At 35.4% G+C, this 19,941-nt stretch overlaps 3 protein-coding genes across 3 annotated transcripts in view; 1 reads left to right on the top strand and 2 right to left on the bottom strand.

The window, feature by feature from the left end:
• The window catches only part of LOC140755632 (uncharacterized), a 224,412-nt gene that overhangs the window by 8,276 nt on the left and 196,195 nt on the right, over positions 1–19,941 (top strand). The gene's annotated exons all lie outside the window — the stretch shown is intronic.
• LOC140755429 (motile sperm domain-containing protein 2) lies at positions 6,370–8,425 on the bottom strand. Its single transcript, XM_073090637.1, has one exon. It carries the CDS (start codon positions 8,226–8,228, stop codon positions 6,885–6,887), a length of 1,344 nt encoding a protein of 447 aa, XP_072946738.1. The 5' UTR covers positions 8,229–8,425; the 3' UTR covers positions 6,370–6,884.
• LOC140755421 (motile sperm domain-containing protein 2-like) lies at positions 16,289–19,311 on the bottom strand. Its single transcript, XM_073090627.1, has one exon. It carries the CDS (start codon positions 19,182–19,184, stop codon positions 17,841–17,843), a length of 1,344 nt encoding a protein of 447 aa, XP_072946728.1. The 5' UTR covers positions 19,185–19,311; the 3' UTR covers positions 16,289–17,840.

The following is a 19,941-nucleotide window of genomic DNA, read 5'->3' as shown; positions in this document are numbered from 1 at the left end:
TACATAACACTATTTGTTATATTAGACAAATTTCGGTCTTTGGTAGGCAAAACAATAGATTGATTATTAAAAACGGAATATTGATCGAGATCTCGATCGAAAACTCATAGGGTACAGTTCAACTCACTAGATGTCGCTTTCTGTTTAAATGTTTTTCACATACATTTTCACAGTTAAATTTTACATTCAAATTCAAAACACTTGGATACATTCAATTTAATTGAAGTTATACTTCTTTTGGCGCGTTTACGAAAGCGGATAAATAAATTTTTAGTGTGAGTCGAAGTTACGGTTAAGGTTGTAACACATAATTATTTGAAGGTGGTAGAACCCTTTGTGGTTCGACTCCGGCGGCACCACCGCCACACCTATTTCTACCTAATAACAGCAGTGTTAAGCGCTGCTGTGTTCCGGTTTGAAGGGTGTGGTAAGGGAGACAGACTTTTCCGAGGCGTTCCAGCTTAGTCCTCAGGGGTAGCGGCGCATCTGTGGCCGACCTCAGGTAGGAATATCTAATCCTATCTGGGGTTGATTACAGATGTCCATGGGCGGCAGTAGCCACTTACCATCAGGTGGACTGCATGCTCGTCTGCTACTCTTATATTATAAAAAAAAAACATAATTATTTATTTTCACATATTAGTCGTTTGGTCTGCTATAATTTTCGCGCGCATAATTAATGCGTATTCAATTAATAAAATATATAGTAGGCCTTTTATTATTTTCGCCAGAGAAGTATAACTTCCTTATTACAAATGAAAACCTAACCCCCACCATGTAGGTCTCCCATTACTTTCTAATATCACACATCCTTACCTAAATAATTCGAATAAAATAATATCAATAATAACTTTAACCGAACAATAATTTAATGTTATAGTCCGCGCCAAATTGCTAGTCCGCTCTGAAGTTGTTGCGAACAGGTGTAGTCATACAATTTGCTATGGCGACGCTATTAATTTCAATATTCAGAGCGGACTAGCAGTTTTACGCGGACTATTCTTGATGCAAACGATAACATTTTAATTTAACCATAAATACTGAATACCCAAAATGAAGTATTTTTTTCAAAACAAAATAAACACACACATACACAAAAATGAAACCTGTAAAACTACCCTGCAACATATCCCTTGCAGTTCCCACAATTCATTACAGATGGCGCTTTTACATATTTCATCTACCCACGTTATTTTTTAAGTTAAAAATATAGGACAACGGAATGTTCAGTTATGCAAGTGACAATTTCTAACACACATTTAGTGTCAAAAATATTACATATTTAATGAAAATTCTATGTACAATAAATTATGAAAACTTTACAAGGATTAGTGTTATTTAAATGTATTTTTATTTTGTAATTTATGTGACGGGTCATTCAAGTATTAAATAAACGGATTTTTAATAATGTATAACGCCCTCTAGTTCTCCCTTGTGAGCGAAAGGAAAATAATATTCCTCCTCATATACTTATTATTACATTTTTCCCAAAAACCTGATTTAATAAATATTGCTGACATAACTACTACACCACCACTTCAGACACTTCCCACCCCAAATCCCCCTCTATCAAAATCGAATAATTGGCTTTTATGCAATATTTGTATGACCACTTATTTCTGACTGAGAATAATGTTTTTGAGCGCATGTATGTCTCTATCTTTGTCACGCTGCAGCATTTGGCTTGACGGTTTAACATATGAGGTGTCGTTGGCTTCTAAATTGTGGGAGTGACATAGATATTATTAAGAAGAGTTTTTGTTTTGAGAACAATAAGTTATTTGATATGTACCAAACATTATTCTTATATCTTGTTTGTGCGCAGTACGGAAAATCTGAAGACACGGTTTAGGGTAGAGTTATACCGGAACTTCGCCTTTGCGGAACTTTCGCATAAAATCCGCAATTTTTCAACGAAGTTGAAACATTACCGATACGCAAAAATACATTTTGATGGAATATGTTTTTTCTCTAATTTCACCTCCGCATCCGTAAAACCTCTTCTGCAGAGGTGAAGCCGTCTACCTCCACAAAGGTGGCCCCCATGACTACCCTACCATCGAGAAATAGCACGAGAAAATTAATAAAATTTTTGAAAACATTATTATTCGATTATATACGAGACTTAAAAGTTAAAACACCTATAAAGATTAAACGTTTCTACAAATCCTTAATATCTTATACATAAATAATACTATAAAGAATTCAGGATTTTTGGCATTAAATATTGGCCATCAAAAATCGAAAATATAAAATTTGTTTAGGAATTTCCGTAGTAAAAATCTGTTTTTGTCCTTCAATTTAAGTAGTTAGTTCAAAAAATGTGAGATATCAATAGCCTTAGGCTGTCTGCCCATCAGCAATCGCTGAAACAACTTTCGCATAAAGAGAGATTTCGCCAATGAGTGGCCAATCTATTCGACATAACTGCTTTGCATAAATAATTAAAGAAAATATCTTACTAAATGTCTCATAAAGGAATGATTTAGATCATTTAATATAAAGATAGTTACTAATTATAATCTAAAGTGAATATTTCATAATAGTGAATGAATTAAATGTTAATTATTTGGTGACTTCCCACAACTCCCGTCAGGCTAGGTGATCATGCCCGGATAGCGGCCGTGCTCCGACAGTCTCAGTTCGGAGCTTGTACATGTACAAGATGTTGAGAAAACTTCGATAGCGCGATTCAGAAGCGTGTAGCGCCATCTCTCGGCGAGTTGCGGGAAATCACTACAGTTAGTATTTTTCTTTATTAGGTATTAGGTAATATATATTTTTTATTACATTCATTTTATTCTTTAATTTTTTTTTTACTATACGTCAGTAATAATGTGTAACTTTCACTTAATCTATCATTTGAGTTCAAAAATATCTAATCTTTAACATTTATCTCAAGACACATCCATTGATAGATTTAAAAACGAGAAAAGCTATATTATATCTCCATTAAGCAGGTTTTGTAATACTATACTTTTCTAGACAAAAGTGTTTGATTAATTAGGTTGCAACGCAACATACACATTTATATAACTAAATATTTATTTACCCCTAAATATGGTTATTTGGGGTTATATTGGAGCTGGGGTAAGACCGTACGACTGAAATTGTAGACTAACGCCCATTATTTGACAATAATTGCCTATTTTTGAATTTTAATAGGCAAAAATTGGTTATTCTCAACCCCGTGCTGCTCTACAGCTGGGCATGGGTCCTCTCAGAGAGGTTTAGGCTACAGTCCACCGTGGCCTATTGCGAATTGGTAGACTTCACACACCTTTAAGAACTGTTTTTAGAACTCTCAGGTGTACAGATTTTATCACGATGTTTTCCTTCACCGTTTAGCAAGTGATAATTAATTTCTAATACCCACATAACTTTGAAAAATCAGCGGTGCCTGGGATTTGGAACTCATATCTCCCGATTGATACCGAGTTTTAACCATTAGACTATCACTGATATTTAAATAAAAAATTGTCTAGTGGTATATATTTTTTAACTTATATTTTCAGTGCGTTTGTCAAAAATCGAGTGATTTTTACAATATCGACATATAAAATCGACACCATCAGGTCGATTAAATGTCGCAAATTATGTAGAAAAGGCTACCAACAAAGTAATATTAAATATTTTACTTTTAGACATGATATGACACGATACGTACCGATCATTTAAAATATTTTTTTGTTTTGTTATTTTAAAAATTGGCGACATCGACCACTCCATGGAAATCATGTACGCGTAGTGTTGCCAATTTTTGTAAATTTGGCTAAAATAACCATAGATTAGTAAAGATTACTCACTCCTAACAAGAAAGTGTTCCCAGTTTTGAGAATTAAAATAGTTGCGTAAAAGAGTTTTGCCACGTCTCCGTACTAGGATGTCCCTAAAATATTTGAAATAATTATTTGTTTGTTGTGTAAATTACGCAGTATTAGTTATTTATTCGTAATTTTTCTCTAAAAATGTTTTTATTTGTCAAGAATTAAAAAAAAAGAACTTACTAATAAGCCGTTTGTGGCTTCATTCAATTTCAAGGCGGCGAAGTATCTTTACTAATCTATGAAAATAACCTACATTTTCATTTCTACGATCTTACCTATACTCCAATATTTCCCTATACAACCATATACAACACCAATTATCCAACTACCTTCTTAAATATAGTTAATGACTAAATTCTACGACGAATATCATTATTTTCGATTTGATTATATTAATAATAATTTAAAATACATAAACACCAGTGAATCAACATCTACTTCCTATCAATCTAAAATTGTAGATCAAGAAACAAATAGTGAAATCTACTCTTATTCGTATATGTCGGATATTAATAATCAATCCATCTATCCAATTTTTACCTTCAAAAAATCCATTCGACAATATCTAGTATGAAACTGTCAAATGTCAAAACAATGGATAGATTGAATATTAATAATGGACGATAATAGAAATATATAGTGTGTCATGTGCTATGAAGACACAAATTCATCATCCGGCGAATCGACCCGGAACCTGTTGTGGCAAACCAGCATATAGGGGTTTGCCGCGAAAATTCCAGAGTATTTAGTGCACCCCCTCCCCTACCATACGTCAGAAAATTCCCCTACAGACAATCGAAACCTCCCCTAATCCCTAACCAAGTCCCCCCTTCCCCCCCGTTACGTAGACAAATAAGATGATCCATTTTTCGCTGATGATTTTAAACACCTTGTTTTTTTCTTACCCATTCGTATAAGTGGTTGCTATTCTATCCGCCGCCCTATAGGGAGGAACCCTTGCTATCCCACCCCTAACACTCCCCCTCCCCACCTATCTACATCCATCGCCGAGCATGGAGACTATAAATACCGCTACCCTAACTATTCTACGAAACAAATTTTATTCATCAATCATCTATATATGAATAAACTGTATACTTATTATGTCATGTTTTACTAATATTAGATATATTTTATCACTACAAAAATTAAATGCAAAAGTACCCTCATACAATGATATAAAAAATCGTACAAACACTTTGCCCAAAAAAGTGTGTCCAAAGTCCAAACAATTCAAAGCAAAATTAACTCTCATGTTAGTTCGCGTCAAACTTCTAGTCCGCTCTGAAGTTGTTGCGCGCAGGTGTAGTCAGAGATCCAATGTAGTGGAACACAACTACAAGCATATACTCCGTAGCAACGTAAGGGCACACTAACGCAGCTATGTACCCGCGGGCGAGAGCAGGCAGCGGACAGGTGGGGTCCGCGCTGTATTCGTCCCGCTAATATCTACAATTTGCTGATGCGACGCGACTCGCTTCTATATTCAGAGGGGACTAGAAGTTTGGCGCGGATTCTACCGTTAATTCCGATGGGTAATGAAATCGAGAGGAAATTGAAGGTAGCACGCCTGTTTCAAATGTATTTCTCAAGTGCATAGTTGCACTTATGTCATTATAAGATTATAATATGATTTAAACTAAACGCATTAGGGATGCTCCGTAAACATAACTATCGAATATCCGAAACCATAACCGAATCCAATATAAAAGTTTCGAATAATTTCTGATACGAGTCTAGAACAATAAAGTAAAAATTTAGCTATATATAAAAGTAAAACACTTTTATTTTCATTGAATTTGAATAATCGGATCTATCGGATAATCCGAAATCATTCCATGTCATTATCCGTTATCAGAAACCGGTATATTTTTCATACATCCGTGTTCATAAGATCCGAAAATTTATAACATAAATCCCTAATGCAGGGGTTCCCAATCTTTTGTAACCCGCGGCGCAGTTACAAGTTTAATATTCTTTCACGGCGCCCTGTGCCCTGTCCTAGCTAACTATTTGAAGAAGACAGTCGAAAGAAATAGGCAACTACAATAATAGTAGTTACCTTAAGTTGAACGAAACGAATTTAAAACACCACAATATGAAATTGTACAATACGTTATTATAAAATAATTTAAACGGAAAACAAGAAGAAAGACTTGAGAAAAAACAAAAATTAAATACGATATGTATTCAGTCAAATCAATGCGAAGGGTGAGCTAAGTGATCTCCGCGCAGTTTTTCAAAGCGGGGAATATCACTTGACATTGCTATTCTCATTTCTTGCTCCACATTGATCCTTAGCGATATTTGTTCTTTATCACTGCTACACCTGAAAACCCAGCTTCACATAGATATGATGACGCAAACGGAATGAAATTTTTTAATGCTTTGCATGTTAACTTTGGATATTCATTTTGAATCGATGACCAAAACGCCAATATTTGTGGTGTCCAATGATTAGAGGATCGACTCACGGCGCCCCTCTTTACTTTCTACGGCGCACCAGGGCGCCGCGGCGCACACTTTGGGAACCCCTGCCCTAATGAATGAAATTACAAGTTTAAAATTAGAGCCATTAATTACGCGCAAGAGAATAGGCCACTACGCAACCTAATTTGTATAAGGCTACGAACACACGGAGCGTTTTCCTACCGCTGTTACGTGCGGAGCGGGACCGCAACTCGCTAAGAAATATGAATACAGGATAACAGTTGTAATAGTCAAGGCGCGATTTGTTCCGGTGTTCGTGACTGTTAAATAATTCCGCTTAATTTGCGATTATTTTCCGCAGAGTATGCGGACGCTTCCGCATTCCGAAAAACGTTCTGTGCGTTCTCGCCCTAACTAACGTTAGTTACATCAGCAACTACAGGGAAATGAAGCACTTGAAGACTAAATTCACTCACACAATGTGTCCTTGTAATGGAGTTACAGTAGTAACATCTCAGTGGTACTCCATAGCGAGTAACCGATGGAAATATTCACCCATAGCACGGATATGTAGTTTAGTATTGTAAGGTACTGGAAGATCCGCGCTGGGGCTTCGTACTTCTTATGCTAGAAGCTGCAGAAGCGTTCACACTGACGGACATTCAGGAACGTTATTGTGCTGATCAGAATTGTAATGCCGGTGAATAAGATGAGGAAGTATTGTAGCAGCTTCATTTTGCCAAGAGTCTTTTCGAGGGCAGCTTGCTTGACTTCAACTAAGTTTAGAATATCATTGACTGACTCGGCCTCCGCTTGCTCTTCTTGTATATTAGGGTTCCGTGGACGTTCTCGCTCGGGGAAGTAACATTTTAGACGGTATTCATCGACTTTATTCTCCGCAGAATCCTGCCATAGCGTACTCAGTTCCTTTTGTGTCATGTCTGCCTTTGGTATGCGTACAGCTAACACCAAGAATCTGTCTTTTGCATTCGTACGCATGGTGAAACCGGGTTGAACCACAATGACTATTGTCTTAGAAGCCCCAGCAGCTAAAGTACCAGAGCTGGGTCTCACTCTGAACTTCTCAGGCGCTGTCGTTCGGATCTTGTAGGAAACGGCCCCCTGATCCAAGTTAGTAATCTTGAACTCCCCGGTGAGTTCATCCCTTTCTGTCCTGAAGTAAATTGTTTCGCTCGGAGACACAGCCAGTAACTCTCCGGATTGTTCTCCATGCTCTGCGAAGGTGACTTTCTTTGATCCATTCTCTTTATTTTCCGGAACAAACTCAAATACATACTTATCCTGGCCCCCCCAGCAAGCCAAGGCCTGGTCGGGAGCAACAAACTCCTTCAATGCCTCGTTGTTTACAAATTTCATCTTCTCCACCCCCCGAGCAGGTAAGAGGGACTTGATCAGCTTGAACGCAGCAGACATGACCCATGGCATTTGATATATAATAATGTAGTTTAGAAAATATGGATAGTAGCTTTTGAAAAGCAGGACCAGATAGTTAATCAAGTCCATATCCATGTTAGTCAGACCACAGTTGTCTAAATCAAAGAATAAAGTGATTTTATTCCCATTTTCTTCCCGTTCAATACGGTCGAACCAGTAGATGATGGCTCGTTTAATCTCCTCAAAATCCTTCTGCCCTTTTACATGCTTCTTACAGTTTATTATCAGTAATAAGCAGCCATCAATATCCCTGCCATGTGGGAAGATGATCCCTTCCTTAACATAATCCATACGAATATTCGACTCCGTAATATCATTAGCTTCTACCCATTTCCGCCAAGCGAAAATCTCGAATAGCATATCAGTTGACTGCGTGATACTGTGCTCATTATGTTTTAAAACACGCCGGAGGTACCTATCATCCTTTATTCGCTCCAAATCGAGCGGATGGAAGTCAGGATCCGACTCCTTTAGCCTCTCGTGGAAAGAAGCCCGCAGGTCGGCGGGCGACGCCATCTTTTTCTACACAAGTTACGTAATTCACAAATTAAAACATGAATTTACACAATAATGTCCCGCAAACGCGAAAATAACAACAATCCCAATAATAAACAACCGGAATTACAAGAAATGGCGATTATTTGACATTTTCGCTGACATTCTCGAAAATTAGATGTTCTCCGTTCAACGCAACAGGGCGAAAGAAGGAGTTGACATTTACGAAAATCAATAATCGATCGGTGGGTGGTTGGGAGGATTTAGGTTTTAAATTGCCAAGTCTAGGACTTGATATTAGCCTTGCAAACTGTTGCGCCTGATAATGCCGGCAATAAAAATCGTAAAACATACGAATTTATAAAACAATCGCGTCATCTAATAAACTTTATTTCGATATTATTACAGTGATACACTGCAGTTTTAAGCAAATAAAATATTTTTGTCTTATAAAATAAAATTAAGTGTATTTAATAGTTACCTTATATTTATGCCGTTAAACACAAGTTTTTAATTAAATTTATTTTACATTTATTGGCAATTTGACCATAAGCACATTTCTGAAACGAAATGTCACTTTTCGCTCAATATATTTTTACTCCACTAGAGGTCACTAGTTATTATCCTAAAAAGTATAGTTGTTAGCTTATGAACATTTCGTAACTATAATAAATACTTGATAAATTAAACAAATTACGTTTATTTAATATTACTTCATTTTGCAGTAGAAAGTATGCTTCAACGCAGTCGATAAATGCTCTTACACTTATGATTATTAGACGTAAATGTAAAGAATAAAGTTTACCTACTTTTACAGGACATACACAGAAGTAGGATTTCCACAATGTTTATTATTATTTTTAAATTAAGTTATAATTAATTTACACATTATTTAAAAATCTGAGGTGTTGTTTAGCCAACAAAACCGTGGCCCCGTAGTAAGAGGTCGAATTTCAAAACAATAAATTTTAACTGTTGCAATATCATTGCTTAATTTGTATCTTATCGTTAAAAACTCTAGATAGGTTTATCAGTATGTAGTTACTACACACTACACGATATATAATTTTAATTAGCATTGATATCATAGATTAGTAAACTAGAAAATGTACCCAGTTTTGAGAATTGAAATAGTTGCGTAAAAAAGTTTTGCCACGTCTCCGTGCTAAAATATACCTAAAATATTTGAAATAATTATTTATTTATTATGTAAATTCATGTAAATTACGCAGTATTAGTTATTTATTCGTAAATTATCTCTAAAAATGTTTTTATTTGTCAAGAATTCAAAAAAAGAACTTACGATAATAAGCCATTTGTGGCTTCATTCAATGTCAAGGCGGCGAAGTATCTTTACTAATCTATGATTGATATGTAGTATAATCAATGATTGGCTACAGGCTACAATCTGCTTTATTAATAAAAACATATTTTTATTAGATAAAGTAGCGGTAGGGTTTTATTTCTGCTGAATAACAGCAGTTTAGCGCTGCTGTGTTCTGGTTTGAAGGGAGACGTACTTTTCCGTGGCGTTCTAGCTTAGTCCTCAGGGATAGCGGCGCATCTGTGGCCGACCTCAGATAAGAAACTTATATTATCTGAGGTTGATTACAGATGCCCAAGCGTGGCAGTAGCGACTTATCAGGTGGTCTGCAACTCCTATATTATAAAATAATAATAATAAAATCACACACAGCCATAGATTAGTAAAGATTACTCACTCCTAACTAGAAAATGTACCCAGTTTTGAGAATTGAAATAGTTGCGTAAAAAAGTTTTGCCCCGTCTCCGTGCTAAAATATTTCTAAATTATTTGAAATAATTATTTATTTATTATGTAAATTCATGTAAATTACGCAGTATTAGTTATTTATTCGTAAATTTTCTCTAAAAATGCTTTTTATTTGTCAAGAATTCAAAAAAAGAACTTACGATAATAAGCCCTTTGTGGCTTCATTCAATTTCAAGGCGGCGAAGTATCTTTACTAATCAATGCACACAGCATTAAACTTAGTCCTTAGATCCATGCGAGTGTCCGACCTCAGATAATACAAATGTATCTCGGATTGAATACAGATATCCATACGACAGTGGTCACTTACCATCAAGTGGAGTATATGCTCTATTGCTAATATACAAATTCTTATTATAATAAATTAACTAAAATGTAATTATATTTTAAAACTAGTTGACCCGGCAAACGTTGCCTTATAAATAAAAAATGTTAAGGGTGAACGACCCTTATCACTTAGGGGTGTGCGAAATAGATAGTAGCCGATTCTCAGACCTACTGAATATGCATATAAAATTTGGTGAAAATCGGTAAAGCCGTTTCGGAGGAGTACGGTAACTAACATTGTGACACGAGAATCCTTACTCCTTACTAATATTATAAATCCGAAAGTAACTCTGTCTGTCTGGTTGTCTCTTCTTCACGCCTAAACCCCTGAACCGATTTTAATGAAATTTTGTACAAAGATAGTCTAAACCCCGAGAAAGGACATAGGATAGTTTTTATCCCGGAAATCCCACGGGAACTAGGGATGGCGATCTAAGATCGATTAATCGGAGAATCAATCTTTTGAACCCAAAACATCGATTATTTTAATCGATATTAGTAAGGATTGAGTCGTAATCTATGCATTTGATCAAGTGTAGATCTTTAGCAAAGTTGAAGGTACGAATTTTCAGTTTTATGTATGTTAGTATGTTATAGTATTTTCTTTTAAACGCGGGCGAAGCCGCGGGCAAAAACTAGTTTTATATAAAGAGAAATAAAACAAACATTTAAATATAACCTTTATTGATAAAATATAGTTATTTTCATCCTGTGCACATCCCTATTTTCCTAAATGTTGATTATTAGCGGATACATAATGCAAAAATAAACATACACTTGTAAAAATACTTAAATCTAGAACAGGCTACATTTACAACAGACACTGAACGTGTCAGGCACGTGTCGTGTCAGACAAACTCATATTTTTTAGGTTCCGTACCCAAAGGGTAAAAACGGAACCCCATTACTAAGCCGCTATCTGTCTGTCTATCTGCCACAGGCAACTATCTCTTGAACCGAAATAGGTAGATACTTAACATTCTTAGAGTATGTACAACGGTGGGTGCTACAAAAACAAACACTAAAAAAAATCTTTTTTTTTTTATAATATAGGAGTAGCACACGAGCATGCAGTCCACCTGATGGTAAGTGGCTACTGCCGCTCATGGACATCTGTAATCAACCCCAGATAGGATTAGATATTCCTAGCTGAGGTCCACCACAGATGCGCCGCTACCTCTGAGGACTAAGCTGGAACGCCTCGGAAAAGTATGTCTCCCGTACCACACTTGAAACCGGCAGCCACACACACACACAGCACACACCACCACAGCAGCGCTTAACACTGCTGTTATAACAGAAATAGGTGTGGCGGTGGTGCCGCCGGAGTCGAACCACAAAGGGTTCTACCACCTTCAAATAAAAGTCGCCATACAAAATACCGATATTTTTAGGAGTTTTCAGCTTTATCTATTAAACTATATCACACTAATGATATCAGATACTATATATAAAAAAAAATGAAAATTTTGTGGCACGGAACCCTCCTTGTGCGAGTTTGAGTCGACTTGGCCAATTATATTCTTCGATACAATATTTTTACATGAGCGGCCTGTGCTGCGGCTGTTACGATAGATTAATAAGTTAATTAATACACATTGTATTGAAGAATAGTTTTGTCTGTAACGGGACGCGTCTGACACGTCCTATGCCTGTAGATTATGAACCGTAACAGTACGGCTTATATTCTTTAGTATGTACAAATATAGGCTTTATATTTATATTATAGTGAATATATGTGCATTTGTTACTATAATAGATGTTTATTTAATTAAATAATAAAGCTTTTCTTTTCAGTTTTTTTATACATTTAATTTGAAGGCAAGCAAATTGAACGGTTGGCTCATTCTACATTATCTATATTCTAAGGTTAAATGATATCACAATTTTAATTCATTTAATTCCAACTTTTTTATACATTAAAAATATGATGAAAATAAGGCTACTGGCGGACTAAATCGGAGGCAACACATGCGGCCTGTGGTCCTGAGAAGCCTCCAAATGTCTACAATTTTCCATGTATAAATTTGTAAAATCTTGTATAGTCCGCGCCAAACCGCTAGTCCGCTCTGAATATAGAAATGAATCGCGTCGCCATAGCGAATTGTATAGATAACACCTGCTCGCAACAACTTCAGAGCGGACTAGCAGATTGGCGTGGACTATACCTACCTGACCTTTTAGGCATAAAATGAGTGCACTATGCATTATAAATATTGTTAAAATAATAAATGACTTAAAATAAGAAACCCATTGACATACCTATTTTTTGGATGACATCTTGACTTTTGCAGTTTCTTGCTTTTGCCGTCTTACAAATTTTGGAACAGTACCCTTACCATGAGTCTTCCAATCCATTATTCTGTTCCGTTGGCTTCAGTAGACTCAAGTCTTTTTGTCTACCTCACATGTTCGCAAAAAAGAGAGACAAAACATAAAGCGCCATTTTGTCAGTTTAGACATTTAATGTTACGTTACTGGCACTATAGTTCTGATAAAATCCGCTAGGGGCGCTGATTGCAAATTGTATGGGCAAATACGTAAACAAATACTAAAACAGTCATATTTGTCAAAATGTAAAAACTCATGGTAAGAGTACAGGTCACATGTCCTGACGCGAGTTGAACATTTTTCACCCATCACAAAATCTGCACAACGTCGATAAAGTTTACACTTATAAAATTGTAATAAAGGTAATTATAATAAAGAAATATTATTTAATAATATTTCATTTAATCTATTGATAATGTAACTCTTTTAATAAAATTACAAAAAACAACAAGGAATATAAATAAAACTAAACTAAAATCCCACATAAATATGCAATATATTTTAATAATCTCTATTTGTGATTTATTTTTACCCCCCTTTTTTATATAGGAGGGGGTTTAACTCTTATACAGCATTTGTAATACATTTTAAAGGAACGGCCCTCTTCCCTCCGCTAACAGTTACTTAGATATAGTCCGCGCCAAAGTGTTAGTCCGCTCTGAATATAGAAATGAATCGCGTCGCCATAGCAAATTGTATGACTACACCTCGCAACAACTTCAGGGCGGACTAGCAGTTTGGCGCGGACTATACCAATAAAAATCCAAATCGAATCCTAAACGCTGCCATGTGATTTCTTTTTTTATTGGAACATCTTGTAAAAATGCACAATTAGTTTTTCAAACAATTTTGATCGCACGTGACTCTTGTGACGTCACTAAACCTAACATATCCTAACCTAACCAACATGTCGGAAAGATTTGGGTTGTAGTAGCATTTCAAATCGCGATCCAACGCTCTAATCTACCCAATATACCACAATACTCGCCTCAGTGAAAGCAAAAACTACATATCGCTGATTTGCAAGAATAATGGCACAACTCAAAATTATTTTGATGTGATGATTTCTGGCGTGGCGACGCATGCCGTGGCGACGCCACACTATACGATGGTATATATATACAGTCTATATGCAGTAGTGTGTACGGTGTGGCGACGCGTCGCCATGCGCAAAAATCGTAATATTTTATTTTATCATTATGACATATTTAGTTCCTATCACAATATGTTCTTTTCTGCATATTACTTTTACAAAATAATGTCGATGTTTCACACCTGCCAGGCGTCCCGTGACGGCTCACATTTTTTTCCAGTTAAAGGTACAATTTAATCCAAAATATTTCCTATTTTAAGGTCTAACTGCACTGTGGTTACATATGCCTATAGCTATTCCTGTATTTTCCCTTATTTTAACTTCATTTATTAAAAAGATCTCGAAACAAAAACATTGTTTAATTTTAAACTGGCTGCCCTGGAACATGACTTTGAGTTGTGCCAGTATTCTTGCAAATCATAATTAAACATTCTAAATTAATTAAAATAAATAACACTTTGATAAGTAAAATAGAGAGATACTTCACCGCCTTGAAATGAGTAAAGCCACAATAGAATGATTTTATCATTTATTTTCTGAATTCGTGACAAATAAAAAAAATACATTTTTAGGCAAAACTTACGTAAAAATAACTAATAACGTAATTTAATAAATACATAAGTATTTTAAACATTTTTGGGACATTTTAGAACGGAGACCTGCAAAAGTTTTTTTTACAACAATTTCAATTCTCAAAACTGATTGCACTTTCTTGTTAGGAGTGATGTATCTATGTATTTTACTCATCTAAGACATAACCTAACCCAAACTACGCCCTTTTTATTATATAAATACCTTCTCTCCTTAAAATATTAATCCCTTCTTCTTATTAAACTTATCCATTATTTTCAAACTTAACATTATTTTCTAAAAAGGCTAAAAATAGGATTTATATTATAAATTCCTTTTACCATGCACTATATGACAGATTATTCCCTGTTTTTATAGTGTGGTGACGTTCCACTACTCGTCAAGAAATGGCGCTATACGTTTCTAAATCACACTATTGAAGTTTTCTCAACATTTATACATATACTAGCTGACCCGGCAAACGTAGTGTTGCCTTATAAATAAAAAAATTATAAGGGTGAACAACCCTTATCACTTAGGGGCATAAAAAATAGATAATAGCCGATTCTCAGACCTACTGAATATGCATATAATATTTAGTGAAAATCGGTAAAGTTTCGGAGGAGTACGGTAACTAACATTGTGACACTAGAATTTTATATATAAGACAAGCTCCGAACTGAGACGGCGTGACACTTGGCAGGTGATCATGTCTGGACAGCGGCCGTGCTCCGACAGTCTCAGTTCTCAGCGCCTATATAAGCAACATGTTGAGAAAACTGTAATAGCGTGATTCAGAAACGTGCAGCGCCATCTCTTGGTAGGTAGCGGGAAGTAGCCACAAAGGCATCAAACATTTTCATATGGAATGTGGCATATCAAGATCTGCCTTTTTGAATAAATCTTACACGACCTCCAAAGCAATTACTAAAAATATATATTAGTAATTTAGTAAATTCATGATATATTTTATGTAAATGTTAAAGATTATTTATTATATATTTATATATAAAAAATCAGTTTCTGTTTGTGTCCGAAACTCGAAAAGTATTCGGTCGATTGATTTAACATTTTTACATAAAGTTGAATAATAATATATAATAGAATAATAATAATAATATAAGAGCGTCTTTATATGCTTTTTATTAAGTCAAAACTTACTAAACGGCATTATATAAACTTTACAGGAGATTGCAAAGTTCAAATATTAAAAAATGAATAAAATAAACTCACTTAATTGTTTCGATTGAATTGATTTTTACACGCTTTATATTAGCTTCACTTGTACGTTTGTAAGTGAGTAACTCCGTTTTTCAGTAGAAAGAGATCAACATACATCCTTATCTTACCCTGCATGTATGAAAGAATGAAATAGAATATTTTTCTACTTTTTAGTTGATTTTATCATAAAAGCGTGTTTTTGAGTTTTTTTAACTATATTTATAACATACTTAGATGTAATTTTCAGGTCAACATTAGTGATTTTATTATATTTTTCGAAATATTTCAAGTTCAAATGTACAGTAAGCTCTTGTAAATTTTATTCAATGTCGTTTAGTAAGAATTGTTTTTCTAGTACGCTTATATATATAGATATAGTCCGCGTAAAACTGCTAGTCCGCTCTGAATATAGAAATGATTCGCGTCGCCATAGCAAATTGTATGACTACACCTGCTCGCAACAACTTCAGAGCGGACTAGCAGTTTGACGATAACTATACCAGACATGATAATATAACAACATGATAGTTGATAAGCCGACCTACATATACAAATATGTTTACATTTATATATTTTTATCATAATAAGCAATAGGATTTTTTATTTATAGTGTTAATAATATAATATATATAGGTCTTCATTACCACACACACAATTTGTAAATGTTTAAACAACTCTCACCGACGAGTACAAATAGCTGCAATGAAAAGTGTGAATTTTCGAGTTTAAGTAACTTATTCACACCTTTTTTTATTAATATAGGAGTAGCAGACGAGCATGCAGTCCACCTGATTGTAAGTGGCTACTGCCGCCCATGGACATCTGTAATCAACCCCAGATAGGATTAGATATACCTACCTGAGGTCGGCCACAGATGCGCTGCTACCCCTGAGGACTAAGCTGGAACGCCTCGGTAAAGTATGTCTCCCTTACCACACCCTTCAAAACAGAACACAGCAGCGCTTAACACTGCGGTTATGAGGTAGAAATAACACCTGGTTATATATATTCTTATCTTATTCTTTCAGTTATCTTTTATTAACTATCAATTAATATTTTGCAATTCTATTCCTATGAATGCAATAAATGACTTTTGTAACATACTTTTAATTACATTTATATCCAGTATTGAGTATATAAATAGGGAAGGCAAAGTTAATTATGATTTTACTCAAATGCAGAGGGTAATGTTTCGTACGTATGTATGTATGTCTCATGCTTTTTCACGCTGCAGCACAACTTGACGGATTAACATATGAGGTGTCATTGGCTTCATTTAAATTGAGAGTGACATGACATATAAATCAATATGTTTCTCATATTTCTAGTCCATTACAAATTTTGGTATTTACTTTTCAAGTCAAAGTTTGTGTGAAGCTAAATCCAAGTTTGTAGGGTCACAATTCTTGTCCCATGGCCATAATTTTGAAAAAGGCCAAGGAAAACACTTTTCAAAATGCTCTAATCATTTTTAGGGTTCCATATCCGATGGATAAAAACGGAACTCTATAACACATACATCTGCTGTCTGTCCGTCTGTCACAAGGCTCTATCTCATGAAGCATAATAGATACAAACTTGAAATTTTCACAAAATATGTATATAATGGTTGCCGCTATAACAAATACTAAAAATAAAAAATTATAGAAAATTAGATGGTATGGGAGCATCCATGTGGGAGTTCTACTTGCGCTTAGCCAATTATCTGTGAAACTAACTAGATATTACTGTAAAATAACTAGATTTAACGTTACACAAACCCCGTTGACAACCAATAAAAAAAATTGCACCCTCCAACTAATTTGACGCGTGGCGGAGCGGTCACCATACTGGTCTATGCGCAGAGGGTCCCGGGTTCGATCCCCGGCCACACAGACATTAAATGATGAATTTAGATGTTTGTTTCTGGGTCTGGGTGTTTGTGTATTTGACTAAGTGAGTGTCTATAGCACCCACGACACAGGGAATCCTAGTGTGGGGCTGTGAGTGTAGAAAGCGTTTTAATTAATATAACATTTTCATCAACAACCCATAATTGTCCCACTGCTGGGCACGGGTCTCCTCTCAGAATGAGAAGGATTAGGCCATAGTCCACCGCGCTGGCCAAGTGCGTATTGATAGACTTCACATACCTTGGATTTTTTTTTATGTAACATTATAGTGGACTAAATATGATAAATGATTGCTCCGACCTGACAAACCCTGGTTCTAATAGAAGTAGTTTAGAAGCTCTCTCTTTGGTCCATCATATTGCTCCACTTAATTGCACTTTTAAAGTGCTACTTAAAATTTTCAACTGTTAAATTCTTGTACAACTCCCATCTTCGTTACCCACTTCACGATATATTAGAATGCTTAGTAGAACAACGATGGCACTCAGAAAAATCGTTACAATTTGATACATCCTCAGCTTGCTAACTTCATTGTTAAGTGCCTCGAAATCGTTATGTATCTTCTTAATCGTTACCGCAACATCGGTCTCGGGGGAATTTGATTCGTGATTCAGTGTATTCTTTTCTTTTTCCGAAGACTGGCATTTGAGTCTGTACTCATCCACTTTGCTTTTGGATGAGCTCTGCCATAACTCACTCAATTCGGTCTGCGAGATATCAATCTTTGGGATTTGTAGCGCTAGTACCAAGAAGCGGTCTTTATTCACGCAACTAACATTGAAACCTGGCTGAACCGTTATGATAACTGTTTGCATCGCCCCGATACCAAGCAATCCCGAGCTGGGTCTCACTCTGTACTTCTCTGGCGACGTTGTACGGATTTTAAATGAAATGGCACTGTCATCCATATTCTTTATTGTGAACTCACCGGATATTTCGTCCCCGTCTGTCTTAAACTCAACTATGTTGGTGCTTAAGCTGAGTAGCTCTCCGAGAGAGTGTGTACCGTTCTCTTTGAATGTAACCTTTTTTGCGGTTGATTCGGTCTGTTTTTCAGGTATGAATTCGAATACGTAATCGTCCTTACCACCCCAACATGTCAAGGCCTGCTCTGGTGCAACGATTTCTTTTAATTTATCTTTCCCTATTGTCTTTAGTTTCTCCACGGCCTTCGCGGGGAGAATGCTCTTAACAATTTTAAACCCGGCCGACAGAATCCAAGGCAGTTGAAACACAATGATGTAGTTAACGAAATTTGGATAGTAATTCTTAAATAATGTTACCATGTACATAACTATATCGATATCCATGTTACTCAAGCCGCATCCGTCCATGTCGAAGAAAACTGTAATTTTTTTCCCATCTTCTTCTCTTTCTAATCTTTCCAGCCAGTAAATTATTACCTTTTTAAGCTCCGCAACATTTTTTTGACCTTTGACGTAAATTTTTGACTTCATAATAAAAATCAGGCAGCTGTCTATGTCGCGGCCTCTCGGAAAGAATAAACCCTCTCGAACATACTCTATGTTGACGGTTTTTTCGGTAATTTCGTTGATTTTCTCGGTTTTTCGCCACACCATTATCTCCCACAGCATGTCCACTGCCAACTGCACGTCGTTATCATAGTGTTCCAGCACTCTGTACAAATATTTATCGCTTTTTACGCGCTCCAAGTCCCTAGGATCGAACGACTCCGAGGAACTTTTCAATTTAGCTTCAAATAACGCCCGGATTTCAGATAACTTCGACATTTTACACTCAATAACGTGGTTTCACAAATCTTTTAGATGTGGGTAAATGACTCATTAACATATTTTTCAGTTAATCACTCAAGTATTTACAAAACTTGTTAGAGTTTTATCAAAGTTCAAACTGTACTGTCAATGTCTAAACTAAGTATTTGTCAATGTCACTTGAAAATTGTTATCTTTAGTTTTTTTATTACTTTTGACCCTGGTTTAAATTCTTTCTATTTTGCCCAACTTTTTTAATTTTCCGTTACCTATATTTAACTTGCTTAATAGAAGCGTTCGATAAATATATTAATGAATATGTACATTCTTACAAAATTTCAATAGTTATAATTAAGCTATAATGTCTGACCAAGGTGTTTTTGGTTGTACAAGGGTATTGTTGCCCCTGCAAAATAATATAATAATATGTAAAGAGGTCTGATCAAACTAGGATTTTGTAGTTGTAGCAAGGCAACATTTTATTTATTAAATTATGAAAAAACAAAACGTTAAAAAAAACATATAGATACCTTTGAAATGAGAAACTTCCTTTTTTGAAGTCGGTTAAAAATATCATTGGATTAGGAATAATTGCAATTTCAATTAGAAACTTCGTAATTTTAGGCAGGATTTCATGTAATTTTTTATTTATACCTTTTAAAAAATTTGGACTCGCCGTAATCTTAGTTCAACATACAATAATAAAATATTTATAGTTTTCACCACGGATTAGTAAAGATTACTCGCTTCTACCAATAACAAGAATATGTATATT

The sequence above is a fragment of the Epargyreus clarus genome, unplaced genomic scaffold, assembly GCF_041222505.1.
Source record: "Epargyreus clarus isolate Ecla_fem2 unplaced genomic scaffold, WU_Ecla_fem_2.2 ptg000033l, whole genome shotgun sequence".
Taxonomy (NCBI): domain Eukaryota; kingdom Metazoa; phylum Arthropoda; class Insecta; order Lepidoptera; family Hesperiidae; genus Epargyreus; species Epargyreus clarus.
Note: the sequence above shows the minus strand (reverse complement) of the source record. Positions and strands in the feature narration are given on the sequence as shown.

What these genes read in the sequence shown, in the direction of transcription:
- LOC140755429 (XM_073090637.1), bottom strand. Translation starts at nt 8,228, where the DNA reads ATGGCGTCGCCCGCCGACCTGCGGGCTTCTTTCCACGAGAGGCTAAAG.
- LOC140755421 (XM_073090627.1), bottom strand. Translation starts at nt 19,184, where the DNA reads ATGTCGAAGTTATCTGAAATCCGGGCGTTATTTGAAGCTAAATTGAAA.